This window comes from Prenolepis imparis, unplaced genomic scaffold, assembly GCF_030444845.1.
Source record: "Prenolepis imparis isolate NDT839.2.m4 unplaced genomic scaffold, iyPreImpa1.0 SCAF_15, whole genome shotgun sequence".
In the NCBI taxonomy this organism is placed as follows: Eukaryota; Metazoa; Arthropoda; class Insecta; order Hymenoptera; family Formicidae; genus Prenolepis; species Prenolepis imparis.
The window spans coordinates 6,592,685-6,607,844 of record NW_028141173.1 but is presented as its reverse complement, the minus strand read 5'-3'; the positions used below and the strand labels follow the sequence as shown (position 1 = coordinate 6,607,844).

General features: G+C 29.2%; 3 protein-coding genes and 1 non-coding gene across 4 annotated transcripts; all 4 read left to right on the top strand.

Moving 5' to 3' along the window:
• The first annotated feature begins 52 nt into the window (after window positions 1–52).
• Window positions 53–126, top strand: Trnas-gga (transfer RNA serine (anticodon GGA)). Its single transcript has one exon. It is a non-coding gene; the product is annotated as a tRNA-Ser (tRNA).
• Window positions 127–1,166: 1,040 nt separating this feature from the next.
• LOC145946019 (odorant receptor 4-like) lies at window positions 1,167–5,172 on the top strand. The gene is made up of 9 exons (XM_083055384.1): window positions 1,167–1,477; window positions 1,652–1,768; window positions 1,919–2,036; window positions 3,107–3,368; window positions 3,524–3,646; window positions 4,216–4,306; window positions 4,385–4,521; window positions 4,742–4,874; window positions 4,992–5,172. Exons 1-9 carry the CDS (start codon window positions 1,334–1,336, stop codon window positions 5,043–5,045), a joined length of 1,179 nt encoding a protein of 392 aa, XP_082911510.1. The 5' UTR covers window positions 1,167–1,333; the 3' UTR covers window positions 5,046–5,172.
• A 2,100-nt stretch (window positions 5,173–7,272) lies between these two features.
• On the top strand, window positions 7,273–10,029 carry LOC145946015 (odorant receptor 63a-like). Its single transcript, XM_083055379.1, has 9 exons — window positions 7,273–7,455; window positions 7,638–7,754; window positions 7,907–8,024; window positions 8,592–8,853; window positions 8,962–9,084; window positions 9,204–9,294; window positions 9,378–9,514; window positions 9,672–9,804; window positions 9,923–10,029. Exons 1-9 carry the CDS (start codon window positions 7,273–7,275, stop codon window positions 9,974–9,976), a joined length of 1,218 nt encoding a protein of 405 aa, XP_082911505.1. The 3' UTR covers window positions 9,977–10,029.
• Window positions 10,030–11,993: 1,964 nt separating this feature from the next.
• LOC145946018 (uncharacterized) lies at window positions 11,994–14,812 on the top strand. Its single transcript, XM_083055383.1, has 9 exons — window positions 11,994–12,137; window positions 12,293–12,409; window positions 12,559–12,676; window positions 13,343–13,604; window positions 13,771–13,893; window positions 14,019–14,109; window positions 14,192–14,328; window positions 14,483–14,615; window positions 14,697–14,812. The coding sequence occupies exons 1-9, from the start codon at window positions 11,994–11,996 to the stop codon at window positions 14,748–14,750; spliced, it is 1,179 nt and encodes a 392-aa protein (XP_082911509.1). The 3' UTR covers window positions 14,751–14,812.
• Window positions 14,813–15,160: the final 348 nt, after the last annotated feature.

Here is a 15,160-nt window from a genome sequence, read left to right as displayed (position 1 = left end):
AAGCAGTGGTATCAACGCAGAGTACTCAAATGAAAAATATAGAATCGAAAGGGTCTGAATAGCTTAGTGGTAAGAGCAGTCGCCCGGAAAGCGAAAGACGCGGGTTCAATTCCCGCTTCAGCGACTTTTCGGACCTATATTTTTCTCGCCTATTTTTCCATTGGAAGTACGAGGTTAATTGATAATTAATCAAATGGAACTCAGTGATCTCAAACCAAGAGATACTGTTCCGAAAAATTAGAAATTAATTTTCGCGCTTGGCTCTAGTTGCCGACATCTAGAACATCAGATCACATTTATTTATTTATTATTTAATAAAATTTAAATAATTTATTTTATAAAATTCTTTTTTAATATTTTTAAAAAAATTGTTTTATAAAATTTTTATTTAAAATTAAAAATTTTATTTATATAAAAATAGTAAACTTTACAGCTTAAATATTATAACATTATGAGTGATTTTCTCTCATTCGGACATTTATTTGTTCGCTTTCTAAGTTTTCAATCAGTTCAATATCTGAATTCTCTATTGGGATATATCAGAAAAATTAAACTGACAAAAATTAATTATGACATTTTTTAAATCTTAATAGTCATTTTTTGTAAGCTTTATATAATTCTCATAACTGAAATTTAAATACGAGATAGCTAGATCATCGCGCGTCGCATAGCGGTAAATGAAAGAACTAATGATTACTGAATATTGTTATTTTTGGAATATTGCTGTAACATTTCTCATAAAATATTACATATGTTATGTAATATTAAAGTAATGCTAATGTAGCATTTGTTATATAACGTGTAATATTTCAGTTATATTGCTGTTATACTGTTATAACCAGTAAATAACAAAGAAATATAACCGTTTTAAAACACAATTATATTGCAGTTACAAAAAAAAATTATGTAACATAAATATTAATAATGTATAACTCGTGTTATATTGCGTGTTACTTCTAGATTATATGATAGTTATATTCTGTGTTTGCTGGGACATATCACTAGACTATATGTTCGATACGATCAAGAAGTCACATTTTTAATCGCATATTCAATACACTGCGTTGAGACCGACGAACAAAAGGGTCAGTCTGTCAAAAACTATTCATTTTTCCCTACATTATATTTACACGAGACTTATACTTATCGTAAGTGTACGTCAATCATGAAACTAGTTTGATTGCTGTGATGAACGTAAGGGGGAAGCAAGGAAGAACGGAAACGTTATATGAAATATTAATTTATTCTCAGCTATGGAAAGACCATCACGAAGGAAGGTTTATTATTCGAGTGATATAGTTGTGGTGAATAGAAACTATTTTTTTCCAAAAGTATGGAATTTAATAGGAATTACTATTACGATATTAGTAAAAGATTGTTGCGGATGATTGGTCAGTGGCCTTATCAGAAGCCGAAAATGAGATTATTCATTTTGGTTTTAATAGTCATAATTTTGATTAATAGTATTATTACACAGGTAACATTATCGACGAGAGAATTTTTTTTTTCTGCAAAAGCTTATCGTTGAAATTTTTTTTTCATACATCGAAGATATATGTATATTGATGTATAGAATTTCTAGGGTATCTTGTGTATTTAAAAAATTTTTTTATGTCTTCATGCGTGAGATGTATGCAAGTATATTTTTCAGATAGCACAACTTTTCATATGCGAAAACAAACAGTGTATCTTTCAAACTTTACCTTCACATTTGTTAATATGGAATTCTCTAGTGAAAGTGCTCACATATCGATTTAATAGCCAGAAAGTACGTTTCATCAATATAAGCTTAGCTATATCTTTCATTCGAAGCTATCGTTGTGAATTGAAAAATTTTAGTTTTGAATCTTGCTTCTATTTTTGTAGCTGTTGCGAATACATATATTCAAGATATCAAATATATCGATGATGTTTGTAGATTAAAGATCTCACTGATCACTTATTCGTAGACTGGGATACTCTGGAGGCTCAGGAGGAACGTGAGATTATGAAAAAATATGCCGAAAATGGCAGATGGTTGTCGTTGATATATGCCAGCAAGTAAACTCCGTTATTGTTACTTAAGGCTCCTGTATGCTCACCGCGGCCATATTGGATTGTGACGTCAGAGGCGTGAAAGCACACGCTGAAAATTCTTAGATGCCATTTTTTAATGAAAAGATATTTCGATTAAACAGCACTTCAGATGGCTTTAGCACACTCTTAAAAACCCCCGAAAACTATCTTTTTCCCTTTATAATCAATCAACATCTGTAAAATGATCGAGATATCAGACTTTGACATGCGGAATGACTGCGCATGTGCAAAGACCAGACGGACTGGGCTTCATAATATTACATTTTATAGCTGTTGATTGATTATAAAGGGGAAAGGATAGTTTTCGGGGTTTTTTAAGAATGTGCTAAAGCCATCTGAAGTGCTGTTTCATCGAAATATTTTTTTCTTTCGAAAGGCATCTAAGAAATTTTAGCGTGTGTTTTCTCGCCTCTGACGTCACGATTTCGACATGGTCGGCAAGGAGCCAGGAGCCTTAAGAATTTTTTTTCTATATAGTGACAAGTATAAGCGCGAGCAGCCGTTCGTCCGACATTAATTACACACTAGTTTACAGCCAAAAATTATTTTGAACCAGACGAAGTGTTTCTTATACATTTTTGGATGCTGAAAACGAAGCCAATTTTCACATCATTTTTCGAAATAATTGAGGTTTAATATGCAAAAAATGGCTTTTTTTTCCGATATTTGAGAATTTTTGTAAAAAAAGGTTAACGTTATCTAGAAATTCTGATTAGATGTCATAAATGTATTATTCATTCCCTATAAAATGAATTTTTTTTTATTTCGATATTTTACTTTTTAACCATATTATAAAAGATTAAAGTTGGGAACTACTTCTCATAGGGCATCTGTCCTCTTATCGTTTTCAGCATCCAAAAATCTATAAGAAACACCTTGTCTAGTTTAAAATAATAATAAAAAAAAAATTTTTTTTGTAAACTAGTGTTATAATAAGAATGCATAGAAACATGTTAAACGTTTATTTAAATTCAAATGTCTATGAAATATTAGATATATATATTCTTAACGAAATTCATCCTTGTTGCAGCGTATTGCTACGTGTCTACCGTTTCATTTATAACAACTTCTCTCGTACCACGTATCATGGACATCGTGTTTCCTTTAAATACTTCACGTCCAATAATATTAGCATATCCGGCGCATTATTTCGTTAACGAAGAGCAATATTTTTATTACATTTTTTTCCATATGTTAATTACCGCCTTGGTATGTATGACTGGATTAGTCGCGCACGATTGCATGTTCTTCATTTACATCGAACACGTTTGCGGCCTTTTGGCAGTAGTCGGGTAATGATTATTATTTATATACTTTATAAACGATATATTATATATTTTATATTTAGAAAATAAATGAAACTTCGTTATTATCATACGTTCACTTATAAAAATGATAAATTCTCCAAAATTTTATAATATTGTAAAATATGCCTGGATATTTGCAGATTTCGATTTGAACATATATTACATAAACGCGATAATGCAAGAAGAAGTTCGATTGATTGCTCGGATGACGTATATCGTAAATATGTTGCATTTTCGGTTTGTGCACATCGAAAAGCCTTGCAGTAAGTTTATAACAATATCGTGATGAGTTTTTTTCATCAATTGTAAAATTATTTAAGGCTCCTAGGTCATCACTGGGACCATGTTGATTGTGACGTCAGAGGCGAAAAAGCACACACACTGAAAATTGTTAGATGCCATTTCGAAATAAAAAGATATTTCGATGAAACAGCACTTTAGATGGCTTTAGCACACTCTTAAAATACCTCGAAAACTATTCTTTTCCCTTTATAATCAATCAACAGCTGTAAAGTGACTGTAATATATGTAATATGAGGCCCAGTCTCTCTAGTCTCTTTGCACATGCACAGTCATTCCGCATGACAAAATCTGATATCATTTTAAAAAAGTGCTAAATTCATCTAAAATAATTTTTCATCGAAATATCTTTTCATTTAAAAATGGCATCTAAGAATTTTCAGGTTGTGTTTTCTCGCCTTTGACGTCACAATTCAACATCGCCGCGGCGAGGATTCACACAGGAGCCTTAATTAATATTTTTCAATAATCACAATAAGTTTATGATTTCATCTTATTTAACTGTCATTATCTTTGTATCCCCTTAATCTAGGTTTGCGAAACTTCTTGAAAGTACCTTTACGATATCATTCGCAATGCAACTCATATGTGTTACAATTGGTCTTAGCGTTACCTTACTGCAAGTAAGTTATTAACAATTATATCAAGATGAGAGTTTTGAAAAATATAGTGCAGATCTAGAACATATGATTTTATTCAAGTTCTCGATGAAGTCGAATGATTTTGTGGAACGGATGAGATATTTTGTTTACATTCTTGCTCTTTTATTCCACTTGTTCTGCTTCAGCTTCCAAGGACAAAAGCTGATAGATCATAGTCTCGAAATTTGTGACAAGATGTAAGATAAAAAATATTAAAGTAAGAAGTCAAAAAATAATTTTGGTCGATATAGAAAGTCTATTTTTTGTATAAAATATTTACAGGAATATAAACACTTATAATATTTCTTATAATTATCATTGCACATTATTGTAATATAAAGTATATATACATATATAATTTAGAATATATCATATATTTATATTGCATATATTTTGTCTGAAATGTTAATTTTGTAGATATAACAGCTCGTGGTATGAGATACCCGTGAAGACACAAAAACTGCTTTTGATTACGATGAGAAAAAGCATCGAAGCTAGTACTGTGACTGCCTGCAAGATATTCGTATATTTTTTGCAAAATTTCACAATGGTAAAGCATTTGTCGTGATAGAAATTGCAATGTCATAAGGATAGGCACATAAATATTGTGCGTATGTAACATGTAGAAATCGGACAAATGTAAAACGTTTAACTGTTTTTAATTTAGGTTCTGCAAACCTCGATGTCATACTTTACGGTGCTATCGTCCTTTAGTGAATGACTCGACGGTGATTCTAGAATTCAGTGAGAAATAAAGCTGAAAAAATTCTATAGAGAATTATAGTATTACAAATTATATTGAAACATATATTATTATCATTATATTTATATTTAAAATTTCAAAGCCATCGTAAGAGCCAGATGGTAGTGCATTAGTTTAAAAGAAAATTGATTTTCCTTTTAAACTGAATCCTTGTGCACTGGGCACATATATTTTCATTGGTGCGATCAAATAATTAAATAAAATAATAATTCAAGATTTTTATTTGTATAAACCTCCTAGATCGACTTCCCTAAAATAGCAAGTTTCGGGCTCCTTAAAGAAGATCCGATCATGTTGTCCATCATATGAGAGCCTTACTAATTTCTTAATTCATATTTTATGTCGTTTAAAATGTAATAAAATTTTATTTTGTTATCGATATTTTTATATCTACTTGATACAATGTATTTTTTCTAGTTATGTATATTAATTATTATTTATTTGATGCACTATTTTACTAGCTACAAATTACATTTTTGGATATTGATATGAAAATGAACGAATTTATTATAGAAAAAGACAATTTTTATCGCGAAAATGTACGTTTAATTCTCTTCTTTTGCTTTAAATAAAAATGAATTTAGTTTAGATATATAAATAATATATACGACGATAATATTTGTCTTGAGTTGTACTTTTTTCAATTGAAAAAGAAAAAAAACAGAAGGTAATAAAAAGACTGGTAGCATAGTTTAAAATTTGAAATAGTGATTAAATTTCAGTATGAAATTATATCGTATATGCGACCGATATTGGAGGAATATATAGCTAGATAAATAAAGTAAAAATTATAATTCTTCGCGGATTATATATATAATCATAATAAAAATAAATGTGATTGTGTTTATTCTACTATTTGTCAAATGACGAACGCACTTTCGAGGAAGCATTTTCATCTCATCCAGTTTTTTGTAATTAAGGCTCCTGGCACCTTTCCGACCATGTGGAAATCGTGACGTCAGAGGCGAGAAAACACACGCTAAAATTTCTTAGATGCCATTTCAAAATAAAAAAATATTTCGTTGAAACAGCACTTCAGATGGCTCTAGCACATTCTTAAAAAACCCCGAAAACTATCCTTTCCCCTTTATAATCAATCAACAGCTATAAAATGTAATATTATGAAGCCCAGTCCGTCTGGTCTTTGCACATGCGCAGTCATTCCGCATGTCAAAGTCTGATATCTCGATCATTTTACAGATGTTGATTGATTATAAAGGGAAAAGGATAGTTTTCGGGGGTTTATAAGAGTGTGCTAAAGTCATCTGAAGTGCTGTTTAATCGAAATATCTTTTCATTAAAAAATGGCATCTAAGAATTTTCAGCCTGTGCTTTCTCGCCTCTGACGTCACAATCCAATATGGCCGCGGTGAGCACCCAGGAGTCTTAATTCAAATATATATATTCAATGTAGCACATATTTTAATTGTTACACACAGATTATAAAACTCGCATAATTAATCACGCATTATACGGACGATTCAAACACACACACACGTTATTATTTACATAATTATATATATTTTAAGAATATATATCAGTAACATAAACAATAAAATAATTATAAAGTGTCACATCTGACAGATAAATTATTTTATTTTTGAATTCAATAAAAATTAAAAATGTATTGCAAAAATATCCAAATTATTTTTATGTCTAAAATTAGCGAAGAAGTCAAAGTTTTATTCCAGATTTACGGATAAACGAAGCGATGTTGCACAGTTGGAATTTTATGATCGAGAAGGAGCTGTATATGCAACTGCACATATGTGCAAAATTCACTAGTCAAACATTAATAAGAAAACCGTACTTTTCTATTGCTGTAAATTACACCGCACACGCATAATAAATAGCATGACTAAATTAATCGATACGATCAGGACAGTCACGCACATTTTTCAGTCATATATCTTATACACATACGTTCGAGTCGACGAATATTTTTAAAAGGGTCAGCTTGTCAAACGCTATTTTCACTTGCATTATATTTACACGAGACATATACTTATTGTAGATGTACATACATCAGTCAGGTGGAGAGACTTGTTTGATTGCTATGTCGAACACAGTGGGGAAAAAAAAAGAGCGGGAGCGTTATATGCAATATTAATTTATTCTCCCGCGCGCGCGCGTGATGGTAGGTGACACCGCTAGGAAAGGTTTTTTTATATCAGTTATTCGAGGGATGTTGTTGTGGTTAACAGAAACTATTTCTTCAAAAAGTATGGAACATAGCAGGAATTATTATTACGATATTAGCAAAAGATTCTTGTGGATGATCGGTCAGTGGCCTTATCAGAAGCCGAAAATGAGACTATCCTTTTTAACTTTGGTAGTCATAATTTTGGCCAATTGTCTTTTTACACAGGTAATATTATACATATAATATTATTGACGAGAGTTTTTTTTCAGCACTTAGCCTCGTTGAGATTTTTTATTTCGCACATTATTGAATAGATTGTTAAAATTTTTCTGCGATTTATCTTGTGAATTTTTAAAATTTGTACGCTTTTTTAATGCAACGAGTGCATGTATATATATGTTTTTCAGATAGCGCAAATTTTTGTTTGCGAAGACACACAGTGTATCTTTCAAACTTTACCTCCACATTTCTTAGTATGGAATTCTCTAGTAAAAGTGCTCGCATATCCATTTAACAGCCAGAAAGTATGTTTTCATTGATTATAATAAAATTGGCTATCTAATTCGAAACTATAAATGTGTGCAAAATCTTAATTAAGTTTTGATTCTTGCTTATATTTTTGTAGCTGTTGCAAATATTATATTCAAGGTATCAAATGTATCGGTGATGTTTGTAGATTAAAGATCTGACCGATCACTTATTCGTAGACTGGGATACACTTGAGACTCAGGAAGAACGTGAAATTATGAAAAAATATGCCGAGAATGGCAGGTGGTACTCGTTGATATATGCCTGCAAGTAACTCTGTTATTGTTATTTAAGAATTTTTTTTCTATAGTGACAAATATAAGCGCGAGCAAACGTTCGTTCGACATTATTAACACACTAGTTTACAGCCAAAAATTATTTTGAACCAGACAAGGTGTTTCTTATAGATTTTTAGATGCTGAAAACGAAGCCAATTTTCACCAGCACGTCAGGTTTTCGAAATAATTGAGGTTTAATGTGCAAAAAATGGCTTTTTTGTGATATTTGAGATTTTTTGTAAAAAAAGTTAACATTATCTGAAAATTCTGATGAGATGTTATCAATGTAGATATTGCACATCCCTTATAAATTGCATTTTTTTCGATATCTTACTTTTTATAACCATATATTATGAAAGATTAAAGCTGGGAACTACTTCTTATATCTGTCCCCTTATCGTTTTCAGCATCCAAAAATCTATAAGAACATCTTGTCTAGTTTAAAATATTTTTTTTTGTAAACTAGTGTTATAATAAGGACGCATAGAAACATATTAAACGTTTATGAAATATTAATTAGACATATATTCTTGATGAAATTCGTCCTTGTTGCAGTGTATTGCTACGTGTCTACTGTTTCATTTATAGCAACTTCTCTCGTACCACGTATCATGGACATCGTGTTTCCTTTAAATACTTCACGTCCAATAATATTAGCATATCCGGCGCACTATTTTGTTAACGAAGAGCAATATTTTTATTACATTTTTTTCCATATGTTAATTACCGCCTTGGTATGTATGACTGGATTAATCGCGCACGACTGCATGTTCTTTATTTACATCGAACACGTTTGCGGCCTTTTCGCAGTAGTCGGGTAATGATTATTATTTATATACTTTGTAAACGATAATGAAAAATATATAACGAAAAATGATGAATTCTTCAAAATTTATGATGATATATTTTATCTAAATATTTGCAGATTTAGATTTAAACACGTAGTAGATAAACGCGATATCGCGAGCACAAGTTTAATTGATTGCCCGGATGATCTATATAAAAAAAATGTTGCATTTTCGGTTCATGCTCATCGAGAAGCTCTGCAGTATGTTCGTAATAATATTGTTTTCTAGAGTTTTTTCTAAAGTTTTGAAACAATTTTACAAACTTTTAATAATTATAATATAATTTTTTAATTAAAAAAATTTGTCTATCCTTACTTAGGTTTGCAAAACTTATTGAAAATGCCTTTTCTGTACCATTCGCCATTCAACTCATGATATCAACAATGTCTATTAGCGTTAGTTTACTTCAAGTAAGTTATTTATTTTAATTAAATCGATATACGAGAGCTCTAAGAAATATAATGCAGGTCTAAAACATATGATTCTACTCAAGTTCTCGATGCAGTTGAATGATTTAATGGAGGCGATGAGATACTTCGTCTATATACTTGCTCAATTATTCCACTTATTCTGCTTCAGCTTTCAAGGACAAAAATTGATAGATCATAGTCTTGAAATTTGTGATAAAATGTAAGATAATATCATCAGAGTCGGAATAAATTAGCTTTACTCGTATAAAAACTTCTATCCTCTGTGTAAAATATTTAAGAGAATTTAATTATTTCTTGTAATTATTTATTATTAGATCTTTATTGCATATACTTTGTGTATAATATTAATTTTATAGATATAAAAGCGCGTGGTACGAAATACCGGTGAAGGGGCAAAAACTGCTCTTGATTGCGATGAGAAAAAGCATCGATGCTAGTACTTTGACAGCCTGCAAGATATACGTATTTTCTTTGCAAAATTTTACAATGGTAAAGCAATTCGTGAAGGATATTGCAGTATCATAATAGGCGTTAAATATTGTGCATTTGTAACATATTACATTGTACAATCAGACAAATGTAAAAATTGTTAACTCTCTTAATATAGGTCCTGCAAACAGCGATGTCGTACTTTACAGTGCTAGCGTCCTTCAGTGAATGACTCGACGGTGATTATAGCATACGTAGTGAAATAACACTGAAAATTTTTACAAGCATATAGTATTACAAGCTATATAAAAATTATAGATATATTTATATTTCATATCGTTTAAAATATGACAATTTAAAGCCAATAAAATTTTATTTTGTTATCAATATTCCTGCATATCTACTCAATACAATATATGTATTATTAGTGTTCTTTCTTTTTACATAATATAATTATTAATATTTATTTATTACTGTTTTATTTATTATTATTTTTAATTATTAATTTATTATTAATATATATATATTATTAATTTAATTATTATATTTATTATTAGCTGCATATTACATTTATGCGACACTGATGTTAACGTGAACATGTTTAAAAAAAATATCTTTGTCATAATAATATACATTTTATTTTTTTTTTTGCTGTTTTGGATAAAAATAAATTAACATATAAATAATAAATATAGTGATTTTTGTTTTTAATGATTTGTTTTTAATTTGTTTTATAACTTTATCTTAGATGAAAGGAGGAAAAGTAGCAATGAAAAGATTAGTAGTTTGAGATAGTAATTTAGTTTCAGTTTGAAATTATATACGATTGATGCAATCGCTATTGATATGAGAAGAAAATATATAAATTTAAAGTTATATATAATTTTTCGTAAATTAAATATCACATACATGTCTTTTAGAAAGTATAGTATTTGAGATATATACTCTTTTTTAATGTATCATATCACAGTAATAATAATTAATTAAAGCAGCAAGTTACTCAAACTTTAATAAAATATTAAAATTCTTTTAGCTTTACAGAGGTAAGTAAAAATAGATTACTACAACTAAAATTTTATGATTTTAAATGAAAAAATATATACGTAAAATTTATTGAATATTAAAAACACCGTAAAAATAAGAACACCATACTTTCTTATTGCTATACTTTCTTATTGAAAAATTATCAACACCTAATAAATAGTCATCATCTGACTATTTGGTGCGATTGTCGCCTTTTCTAATATTGTACAATATGTTCTATATACTTGTTTTCGAGTCGAATTTAAAAGAGTTAACAAGAGGTTAAGAGTTAAAAAGATATTTTTTTATTTAATAATTTTATATTATTAAAAAGATATTTTTATATTTAATAATTTTATATTATTTATTATATTTTACGTATATTATATTTTACAAAAGATTGTGATTATATTCAAAATTTTGATGCATAATCATTAACAAACATCAAAACAAAAATATATAATTTACAATTTTTATAGTAATATTTTAATGTTATTACATTCCAGTTTTACAGTAAATATAAAAGGAAATAGAAGGAATTTTTCATATAATTTGTACTAAATTTTTTTTGTGTACAGATTTACAAACATTATTATTTACATAATTACAAATATCTATTGCGAGTATAGCATTCAGTAACATAAATAATAAAATTATTATATGTATAAGTGTACCACATATATTCTATCAGAATAATATTTTTTATTTTACTAATAATAAAAATTAAATTAAATACACGAATTACCATTGAAAATTAATGAAAGGAAGCAGCTGTATATGCAAACTTTACTAAGTAAGTCGAACATTATAAAGACACTGTACTTTCATATTGCTGAATTGAATCGCACACGCAATATATGTATAAGTAGTATCACCAGACTGTTTGATTAAGACTGTCACATTTTTCAGTCGCATATTTAATGTACTTGCGTTTAAACCGACGTACATACACTTCTAAATGTGTCAGCTTGTCAAAAGCTGTTTATTTGCACTTATATTATATTTATACAAGACATATACTTATTGTAAGTGTATGTCAGTCACGTGAAAAATAGTATGATTGTTACCCCGAACGTAGGGGAAGGAAGGAAGAGCGGTAGCCTTATATGAAATATTAATTTATTCTCCGCGACACGCGAATGCGTAAAAAAGCCTTTCCATGAAAAGGTTTCTATCTATAATCAAACGTGATAGCGAATAGAAATTCATTTCTCCATGAGAAAAGTATGGAACATAACAAGGGTTACTATTATGATATCAGTAGAAGATTTTTGTCGATGGTCGGTCAGTGGCCTTATCAGAAGCCGAAAGCGAGAATATTCTTCTTGGTTTTCGTACTCATATTTTTGGCTAATGCTCTCGTTACGCAGGTAATGCCAAATTTGACAAAAGAATTTTTTGGGAATTTAACATTGTTGATGAGATTCTATGTCGTATTTGAACAGATTGTTCGAATTTCCATGTCTGGCATCTTGTGTTTCTAAAATGTTTACATTTCTGCATGAACGCTAAATATATTTTTCAGTTGGCAGGAATATTTGTATGCAAAGACATAGAATGCGTTTTTGAAATTTTGCCTCCATATTTTTTAATGTTCAATATTGGGGTGAAAGTGCTCACATATCGATTCAAGAGCATGAAAGTATGTACATTTTATCAGTATGGCTTTATACATTAGTTGTGTCTAATTTCAAAGCTATTATGAATTACAAATTTCTACTCGATCTTGCTTATACGTTTTCGTAACTGTTGAAAATATTATATTCAAATGTATCGATATAACATTTCTAGATTAAACATCTCACTGATCACTTATTCGCAGACTGGGATACTCTTGAGACTCGGGAAGAACGTGCAATTCTGAAAAGATATGCCGAGAGAGGCAGGCGATATGCGTTAATATATTCCTGCAAGTACCTGTCCTGTTTTTAATTAAGAGGGGGGAATATTGAAGAAATATTTCAGGAAATCATTTTTATGCGGCTTTAATTACACCGATCAACATTGATTTTATTGCCAATTATATTAGATCGATTTTAGAGTAACTTTATGTCGCTGATTCCCACAATATGGCATTGGGTTTTCCTAGATTGGCCCTAATTTTTGAGATAATGAGTGAATAACATAAAAAATGCAAAAAATGTAATAGTCAAGCGTAGCCCTATTCTTCAAACTAGTAAAAAAATATAAAAACCAAGTAAGCTGATAATCACAATTAATGCACAAAAAATGTTGTTTGTACGATTTTCTTTTATGTAGATCATCAGAATCTCGTTAGAGATAAAAACAATATTAAAGAATAAAAAACAAATCTGCTGCATATGTCAACAGCTATTATATAAAATCGTAATTTGAGTATCCATTGTCTCAAAAATTAGAACCAATTCGGCAAAACTGTTGTCATTTTTGGATTCAGCATTCTCAAAATACCCTAAATTTGTTTAAACATTCTTGGCAACTAAACAAAATAGTTTTTTTTGTTGATCAGTGTTATGATTAGAATATGAAAATGTATTAAACATTTATATAAATATAGTAGACGTCAGTTTTTTTACAAAATTGACTCTTGTTGTAGCGTACGTGTATCTAAGTGCTATTTTATTTACGACAACTGCTCTTGCACCACGTATCATGGACGTACTCTTTCCCCTAAATGCTTCACGTCCAGTAATGTTAGTATATCCAGCGTACTATTTTGTTGACGAAGAAAAATATTTTTACTACATTTATTGCAATATGCTACTTACCCTTATGATATGTCTGGCTGGATTAGTCGCGCACGATTCTATGTTTTTTACTTACATCGAACACGTTTGCGGCCTTTTCGCAGTGATTGGGTAACTGTATTTTATATTATTTAGAAAATAATTAAATTTATTTAATTATTTATATTATTTATACTTATAATATTATAATTTTCGTTCTCTTGTATGTTTACTTGAAAGTAAAAAATTGTAAATTCTAGAAATTTTATAATGATTAATTTTTCCTGGATATTTGCAGATTTAGATTCAAACATATGATGTATAAACGTGATATTGCGAAGAAAAGTCTGATTGATTATCCAGACGACGAGTATCACAAATATATTGTATTTTCAGTTCGTGCTCATCGAAAAGCTCTACAGTAAGTTTATATCATGATTTTTTTATTAATTTTAAAGTCGCTTAATAAACAATCCTTAATTATCATGATGGATTATAATAAATTTATAAATATGATTTATCTGTCTCTTATTTTTACTATTATAGGTTTGCGAAACTCATTGAAAATATCTTTTCGATATCATTCGCTATACAACTTATAGTAGATACGATTACTATTAGCATTAGTTTACTTCAAGTAAGTTTTTTTACGATTAGATTGATATATGCGAGCACTGCAAAAATATAATGCATTTTTAAAATGCGTAATTTTACTTAAGCTCTCGATGCAGTTGCATAATATAGCGGAAGTGACGAGATGCTTGCTCTATATTTTTGCTCAATTATTGCACTTGTTCTGCTTCAGTTTCCAAGGACAAAAATTGATAAACCATAGTCTGGAAACTCGTAACAAGATGTAAGCTAATATCAGAGTTGAAATAGATTAATTTTGGTTCATGTAGAAAATTTATTTTTGATACAAAAATATTTTTATGTGAATTTAATTGTTTTTTTGTGATCGCTACTATATTATTATACTCATTGTTTGTGTTTATATATTAATTTTATAGTTATAATAGTGCATGGTACGAAATGCCAGTAAAAGAGCAAAAACTGCTCTTGATCGTGATGAGGAAAAGTATCGAAGCTAGTAGTGTGACTGCCTGCAAGATATATATATTTTCTTTGCAAAATTTCACAACGGTAAAAAGATATTATAATATGATAAGGACAGGCATATAAGTACGTATATAACATATTACATATTTTACCGTCTTAATTCAGGTCTTGCAAAGCGCGATGTCGTATTTTATGATGCTAGCATCCTTCAGTGAATAATAATTTAATGATTGATGATTCTAAAATACATAGTGAAATAACGCTGAAAAATTCTACAGGAGAATATAGTATTACAAATTATATCGAAAATATTCATACATATATGTATATCATTCAATAAGAGCAATAAAATTGTATTTTATTATCAATATTTCTATCTACTCAATACATATCACAATATGTTTTTATTTTTAAATTGCATGATATTATTTATTATTATGTATATATTACTATATTATTAACTGCAGATTATTAGTGTTTCAACTAATGTGGACACTACATGAACGAGTTTTAAAAAAAAGGAGACACCTTGTCGCGATAATGTATGTTTAATTGCTTTTTGTTGTTTTTTTAGAGATAAAAATGAGTGAAGAAATAATTAATAAATATGGCAATATTTATACGATTAT